The 8,286-nt window shown below is 30.4% G+C and overlaps 1 protein-coding gene and 1 long non-coding RNA gene across 3 annotated transcripts; one reads left to right on the top strand and one right to left on the bottom strand.

Moving 5' to 3' along the window:
* Positions 1 to 351: 351 nt before the first annotated feature.
* Positions 352 to 2,872, bottom strand: LOC131627117 (uncharacterized). Of its 2 annotated transcripts, XR_009291394.1 has the most exons (5): positions 2,770 to 2,872; positions 2,035 to 2,132; positions 1,299 to 1,881; positions 1,008 to 1,158; positions 352 to 547 (listed from the first exon to the last, which is right to left on the bottom strand). It is a non-coding gene; the product is annotated as an uncharacterized LOC131627117 (long non-coding RNA). The 2 variants fall into 2 exon arrangements; XR_009291393.1 differs by having other exon boundaries at positions 1,008 to 1,881.
* Positions 2,873 to 4,458: 1,586 nt separating this feature from the next.
* On the top strand, positions 4,459 to 6,006 carry LOC131627116 (very-long-chain 3-oxoacyl-CoA reductase 1-like). The gene is made up of 2 exons (XM_058897943.1): positions 4,459 to 5,355; positions 5,444 to 6,006. The coding sequence occupies exons 1-2, from the start codon at positions 4,739 to 4,741 to the stop codon at positions 5,784 to 5,786; spliced, it is 960 nt and encodes a 319-aa protein (XP_058753926.1). The 5' UTR covers positions 4,459 to 4,738; the 3' UTR covers positions 5,787 to 6,006.
* Positions 6,007 to 8,286: the final 2,280 nt, after the last annotated feature.

Below are 8,286 nucleotides of genomic sequence, written 5' to 3'. Positions count from 1 at the left end.
TTTTAATTGTATAAAAAAATATAATAACCCGTACATTCGCACGGGTTCTAGTGTGGACCGCAGATACATCATCAGTTTTGTTTTGAAATTCAACTAAAATAAAAAATATTTAAATTTAACTGTAAAAAAATAGTCAAAGATAAATATATAAGTAAATCAAAGATAAATATTTAAATGAAAGACATATTTTTAAAATTAAAATAAAATTGTATCAATTTTCCAATTTTTAAAAGAAATACATCAATAACAATAACAATGAAAACTGATCAAGTAGTTATGAAATATTTAATTTTTATAGCTCAAACTAAGTAAAATAGTAATGTTAGAATTCATGTTTCTACCCTTCAAAAAAGAAAAGAATTTTTTGGTTCAACCAGCTGGCTCAGAGATAGTACTATCATTTAACTTTTAAAATAAATAGGACAAATAAAATTCATGTAAAATAAGGTAAAATAATAATTTGGAAAGTTATCAAGCAGCACCCTTTCTCTTTTTCTTATGAAGCCTTTTCATGTAAAATTCCAACTCTCTACCTTCCAAAATGTAGCTGCATAATCATAAAAAGAGTCAAGAATATATGGTTAAATAAAAACAAAATAACATCAGTAACTAATGAGAATGTAACCATTCAAGTGTAATGTACCAACCTTGTATAAATCAAGTTGTAACTACAAACATTAAAATGACATAAAAGCAAACATAAAATTTTAAAAACCAGCTGTTTCAAACTCTGTAACTGCCATATTCCTCTTCTCACCGTTATGCTCATATTTGTTGCTATATATAAGCATGTCCATACGATATATATGATATATAGTAACTAATAGGACTATCAAACAATCAATTTAAAAACCAGTAAAATCCCAACTGGTTAAGTTCAGTCCCTATGTATATTCGATTCAGTGATCAAGTGCATGATTTAGCATCAATCTCGAAAATCATTTTGCTTTCAACTTGTTAGTGGAACTTTGAAATCAAACAATGAAAAGCTTAAAAAAAAGAGTTACCTTCGGTAAAAACCTTTCATTCTATCATTCAATATTCCATCAAACTGAATTGTCAATACACCCAACCCAATCCAATAGATATTCCCTCTGGAAACTCCAAGACGAGAATTTCATCATCTTCAAATAATTCAACTTTTGAAGGTTTGAAAACCTACAACATAGACATTCATCAATCCTAAATCAGAAAAAAAATTATGGTAACAGAAAAAACTTAAGTTGACCAAAAAGAGTTGAGAAATGAGAGTAGTCCCTTAGAGAAATGACAGTTAGTGAATGAAACAGCGTCGTTACCGATGGTGAGTTCAGCGGCATTGAGAACGATGAAATGAGTAGCGGTGATGATGTCGAGATTGAAGACAACAGAACCGCAGAAACGACATTCGATGAGGTCGGGTTTAAGCTTAATGTCGTAACGTTTTGGAACAACGAAATTAGGAAGACGAGCCTGTCCTTTGAATTCATCCATGTTTGAACACATTACTGAAACTTATTGATTTACATTACTGAAACTTAAAAATTTGCACTGGATCAAACATCAAAAGAAAGAAAATAAAGAATATATATCATAATTTTCACATAATAAAGAATTCAAAGTTTCTTATTCTATACCAGTTGCTTCCTATATATAATAAGCACGACACCGATATTGACACGTCGACGTTGATAATAATTTTTAAAATAAATAATTAAAACGTAATCAGTGTTTTGTTGTTGTTGTTGGTATCGAAGTTGGATTTGAACTTGAGTGGCAACAATAACGGGTAATGAAGCAAAAGCAAATGTATAAGCTAGAAGAATACCACAAGAAAATCCCTTGATTGTGTTGAAGTGAAGTAAGTTACTTTATTTTCATATCCATTCAACTCATATTTTTCTACAATTATAACAAAACAAACAAATTTCACTGACTTGGGTGGATTTTACATAACAACAAAATAAGCTAATGTAACAAAATTAAGAAAAAGAATTGAAAGAGACTTAGAACAATGCAATTACTGTGAAAGGTGCAGATGAAGTGGTGAAATACCGGAGTTTGGTTGAGCAGTTGTGGAGTTTGCCATTCTTTTATCTTCACTTCCAATTTTGGAACATTCAAAATTCAAACCACTCCACACAGTTGGTTTTCTGCAGATAAATATGTTACCTATAATCATATGTGGAAAATTCAATATTCCATTATTTCTAATGACACTTTTATATTTTGTGGACTTGTCTAAGAGTTAGCAAGAGACATTCAAACACCTAGATAATCATCACATGCCACCAAAACAAAAGGTTTTTTTGACAGTAAAAAAAATTTAAATGCCATTGAAACACAATGGAAATAACATCTAATTATAAAATTTTATAAAAAAAAGAAGCCAAATACAAATTAAATCAAAAGGCTTTATTTTTTCATGAGTAGCATCAGTCATACTCTATTAACAATGTCAGTCATACTCATAGCTGTGTTGTTGATCCTCTACTTTAGCCATTCACCTAGATTTTTCCACTTACCTTATGATCTCATCTTAATGTTGCCACCAAGTTCTCAAGATTAACAATCATTCAATTACTTGTAGTGTGATAGTAATAACATAAAATTCAGGTAACATTTTCATGCGCTATGATAATATAGGTAAGGGAGTAGAAGACCTTATCGGTGTTAAGCAATTTTAGGTTCTGTTAGAGAAAAAATACGCCCAAATCACTATAAAAATATTAGACTGTAGTTGCAGGTTTAATGTAAAAGTGTCTGGCTGGAGAAATTAGAAAATCTAACCTGAGTAATGGCACCAAAGCTGCCAAATGTGATATGGGGAATGAAGAAAGGAACGCTTAATTTTTCTTGTTTGGGAAATGCAGCTAAAAAGTGTCCAACCTCCTGCACATAGCCATATCCATTAGGTATAACTAAATTTTAATGTAAATTTTAATTGTATAACTAAATTCTATAATTCACTAATAAATTTAATGTTTAAGTGTAAATAGGGTGTTTTATTAGACGCATTTGCAAAACACTTTGAAAGTTGATTTGAGATGCATTAGTAGATGCATCTCAGAAAGGCATTTTAGATTTTCAAGGTTTTTTTCACCCTACAAGATGTACAAAGAAATTTCCTTTTAACTATGAAGGCTTTTTTAGCCATTCTATGAGTCGAGCCTTTCAACTCACGTATGATGAAACCCATACCACCCTTATCAAAAGCAGCTAGAGCATCCTTGATGAGAGAGATTTTCTAACCAATGTGAGTACGACCAATCTCCTCTACACCTTTAGCATTTTTCATCTGAAAAACGATCCACAATCATTTTACAATCACTATTCACATGGATTTTCTTCGTCCCCATTATCCAAGCAACTTGCAGCGTGTTGATGATGTCTTAATTCTCAGTTGCAAGAGGATTATTGTAACCCTGCCAATTGTAGCATATGTTCACGAACAATAAACTTTTGTTTGTTTGTAAATTGTGCACGAACATTTACCTCAACAACTATCGGTCGATCATGTGGTTTAACATCACTTGATTTAACATCAACATTCACTTCATCCAGTTTAACGTCATGTTTCACTTCTTCTGATTTAACATTCATCCTCACAATAGCTTTAGGAAACATACTCGGGTGCACCATATCTAATACAACAAATAACCGGAAAAAAATTCAAAATTCAAACCAATTGGAAAATCTAGAGACATATATCCAATGAAATGAGTCCAGAGATGCATATCCAGACTCAACGTTCATTTTTTCAGTAATGATGTACAATCTGTCAACAATGTTGTCGTCTAGTTAATAATAAGAGCAGTAAAGAATCTATCGATGTTGGGGAGATGGGTCAATGAGAAGATATCATCCAAAAATCAAAATAAGATAAAAGATAAACTTACTCTTAAATGTGTTGGTGAGGGTGTAGAGTGCTTTGATGTTGAATGCGGTAGGTAGAGGGAATTGAGAATGGTAAAAAAAACCCGTGAATGTAGCTTCAAAACTTGATCTTGAGTGTATATTAGAAATGGGTTGAGCGGTAGAGAGAAACTTTTGTTTTTTTGAAAAATAGAGAAGAAGGAAGGTGTGACGTGACCTTTAAATATATTTCTTTATTTCAAAAATGCATTTTTGAACTAATTTTTTCTATTTAAATAAAAAGAAATATTCGATTCTACATCTCTAAATTTTATTTTCAAAAAATAAAATTTAATATATCCGGAGATGCATTAAAAAAAAATAGTATTTTTGAAATTTCAAAAAGGATGTAAAAGAATATATAAGACTTAGATAAGAAATTGCCTTAAAATAGTGTATTGATGTCGGACATGATCCTAGTTGATACTTTTAATGTTTTAAAAACATGTATTCATGGTGTAGTTGATTTGTACAGACTAGTAGTATTTATCTAAGCACTACTTTAGAAGTTATCCAAAATTGCATGATATAATGTGTAGGTATTTCTATTTATATATGTAATAAAAATTCAATCAGAATCTGCGGGGAAAGAAAAAGTGAAAAAATTACATTGAAATCCCTAAAACTCTCGCTCTCTCCGTCGTGCCGTCTTCACCTTCCATGTCTGTTTAGTTACAGGTAAAAGTTACTCTCACATGGGTCTTCACCATTTATTACACTTCTAACTGATTTCAATCCTTATCACACACTACACTCATGATTTCTCTCTGACCTCAAAAGTCGTTGCTCAACATTTAACACAACACTTTCAAACATAAACCTATCCACTTTCTCACCAGTAATAATGGATTGTACACATTTCTTCCTAGTAGCAACAGCCACTCTAGGTTTCATCTCCATATCCAAATCTCTCTTTCATTTCCTCACCTGGCTATACGCCATCTTAATCCGCCCAACAAAGCATCTCAAACATTACGGTTCATGGGCCGTAATCACCGGCTCTACCGACGGGATCGGCAAATCCATGGCTCTCGAGTTCGCATCCAATGGACTCAACATTATCTTACTTGGCCGAAACCCTCTCAAACTCGAAGCAACGTCAAAAGAGATACTTGATAAATTCAACAATATTGAGGTAAAGTGCCTTGTTGTAGACCTGCAGAACAATACCGGAGATGAAATAATGAGAAAAATTGAAGAAGTTATTGATGGTTTAGATGTTGGAATCCTAGTGAATGGCGCTGGTGTAGCCTATCCTTATGCAAGATATTTTCATGAAGTTGATTTGGATTTGATGGATTCAATCATTAAAGTGAATGTGGAAGGAGCAACTTTGGTTACAAAAGCTGTGATTCCTAGTATGATTAAGAAGAAAAAAGGAGCTATTATTAACATTGGTTCTGGTTCCACTGTTGTTCTTCCTTCTTATCCTCTTGTCACACTTTATGCAGCTTCAAAAGCGTAAGTACTCTCATAAATGCATCTTTTCTATTCATCAATCGCTAATTAGGAACAAATCTGAATCTAGATCTTGATGTTAATTTTACAGGTATCTTGCAATGTTCTCTGCATGTACCAATTTGGAATACAAACATCAAGGAATTGACATCCAGTGTCAGATTCCGTTATTTGTGTCGACGAAAATGACAAGGATGAAGGCGTCTCTGTTTGTTCCAACACCGGATGTATATAGCAAAACATGCATGAAATGGATTGGTTATGAGAAACTGGCTGTACCATACTTTTTTCATTCTCTGCAGTCGTTTGTCATAAGGGCGATTCCTGATGTGCTGTTGGATTCTTACATGCTCAGTTATTTTCTTTACTGGCGGAAAAGAGGACTTGTCAAGGACTCCAAAATCAAAGCATCTAGTAATTCTGAAGCAAGTTAGCTTTGATGATGATGATGCCAAATTTAGTTCTCTATTTCTGCTAAATCAACACCTCATAAGAGTTATGATGGTCCCAGTGGATTACTTATGTAGTTTTTTTTTTTTTGATATTTTCGGGATAATTTGCCTAAAACTATTATTGCTGTTTTCTTAAATGTAAGCTCTTATTGTTTTGTTACCTTTTAAGTATCCTGCATCTATTAACAATCTTTAGTGGAAATGTGCATGATTTACTAGAAAATGGTGTTGAATAGTCTATGTGAGTTTGATCGAATAGAGTGAATTTGCTGTAAAAACGACCCTGAGTCAATTTGTTTTGACCTCTTAGAATTGTAAATTGGTCTTTAAGTCTAGAGTTAATTTCCAAATCTGACAATCATAGTTTTACGATATTGCATAATTGGAGTTGGATTGGAACATATTACTTCTAGTTAAGTTGAATTTGAATGAATTCCAAATTAAAAGAGAATATCATGTAGTAGTTTGAGAAAATCTTACTGCAATGTGGCAGACAAGGTATTTGAAGAAATTAGAAATTGTAAGGGGATTAAAAAAAAAACTTTATATGGGGACTAAAATCAAATCTCAGTAATATTAAATGGATGTTGTATATTTAACCCAAATAGAAATTAATTATTTTTGAACTATAATACTAATATTGTTAATATATCTTTTTCTGACTAAACATATTTAGTTAATTAAGGATATTAATAAAAATATTTTATTAAATATATCTTCTAATTTAAATAAGAAAAATTAATTTTATTTACTCAACATTTTAACTACAGTTATTTTAAACTTTTTCACAAACAAAAAAAAAAGTTAGCCTTTTTTCTACAAAATAAATAAATAAAAATCAAACTGATTCTCAGTTTCTCATACTCTGGTTTTGAAAAGTTTTGTTGGTTTTGAACTTATCCTTAGAGGTTCTCAACAATTTTGATACTAATTGATTTTTTGACCTAAAAGGCTCAAACTTAAGTAAGGAGTAATTCAAGAATTAAATAAATAACAAATAAAAGTTAGACTTTTACTTATTTTATTGACAAAGTTTAATACATTATACAACAGCCATTAAAATAGAAAACAAAACATAGTCCTCCAAAAAAACAACCCACCCTACCCATAGCATCTTCAATCAAGTAAATCTATTCTGTGGATTCACTTAACTATAAATTATGACTTCTGCTTCTCATTCTCCATAACCTATCTTCTCATTCTTTACAATAATTACTAATTACACCCTTCAAAATGGAATGCTGTATAATCAATAGGCTCAAGACTCAACCCTTATGGTTTGTCTTAGTCTTTCTTGTAGGCTTATTCACCATTCTGAGGTTTGCATTTGTTTATTTCAAATGCTTCTATGTCAAATATTTCAAAGCTCCTAAAAAACTCAAAGATTGATGAATGAATTATTTTCAAGAAACATCATATTTATGGAATTGAGAGAATAAGGGCATCCGGAGATCCCAGTGAAATCGTTTGTAATTTTTCTTTTATTTTTATTTGAATTTATTGTTTCTCTTTTACAATAACAAATTGTAATTTCTTCATATTTAGCTTTTTATTTTATCTTTTATGTGTCATTTTGCTTATATCATATCTCGCGCATCAAATAAAATTTAAACTATAAAGATAAATTATCAGTAAAAATGAAATTGAAATAAAAATTAATAAATAAACAAAATATGAAAGGGAAAATGTCTAAAAGGAGCATTTGGTTTTGCATTTAAAGGTGGACCAACAAACTGTATAATGAGGTTTTATATAACCAACCAACTAAGTATTTAGTGCATGTTGTATAAAATCGGCAAGAAAAACCGCTCCAACAAAATTTTGTGTCCATATTTAAATATAAACAACTTTATTATGTTTGGTTAGTTGTTTCTTTAAAATGTTGGATATATTTATTTTTGAGCCTAACTAAGATTAGACTTTAAAATGTTTTATATATTTATTTTTGAGTTTAATTAAGATTAGACGCACCGTCATTATAAACGTAAGTGTAACTATACAGTTGTTTAATAAAAAATTATAAATTTTTAAAATTATTTTAAAATACTAAAATGATTTATGGAATATACATTGTTCATTGACGTTATAAAATTATTTTAAACTATCAATGTAACTTCTATTTTTTCTTTAATTTTTTATTACATGATAAATTTAAAAAAAAATAAACGAAAAATAAACGAAATCATATATTAAAAAACAACTTACAATGTCATCTAACAATATTTGACCAAAGACATTGTTTAAAGTATCGGTTCCTTCGCTATCGATTGAACGACAAGAGTTTGAATTGGACGACTGTTTGGTAAAAATAATAGTTGGGTGATAAGCTAACCGATAGGTTATACCTTATGATTTATTGTTAATGACGGATGGTTTATGGCTAGCGACTTATAGTAGATAAAGTTTATTGAAATGTTTGATAAAATTAACGGTTAAATTAGTTGATAAATTAAAATGACTCAAAAGACATTTACTATATAAT

This window comes from Vicia villosa, unplaced genomic scaffold, assembly GCF_029867415.1.
Source record: "Vicia villosa cultivar HV-30 ecotype Madison, WI unplaced genomic scaffold, Vvil1.0 ctg.000349F_1_1, whole genome shotgun sequence".
NCBI classification, from domain to species: Eukaryota; Viridiplantae; Streptophyta; class Magnoliopsida; order Fabales; family Fabaceae; genus Vicia; species Vicia villosa.
This window is presented reverse-complemented; position numbering and strand designations above follow the sequence as displayed.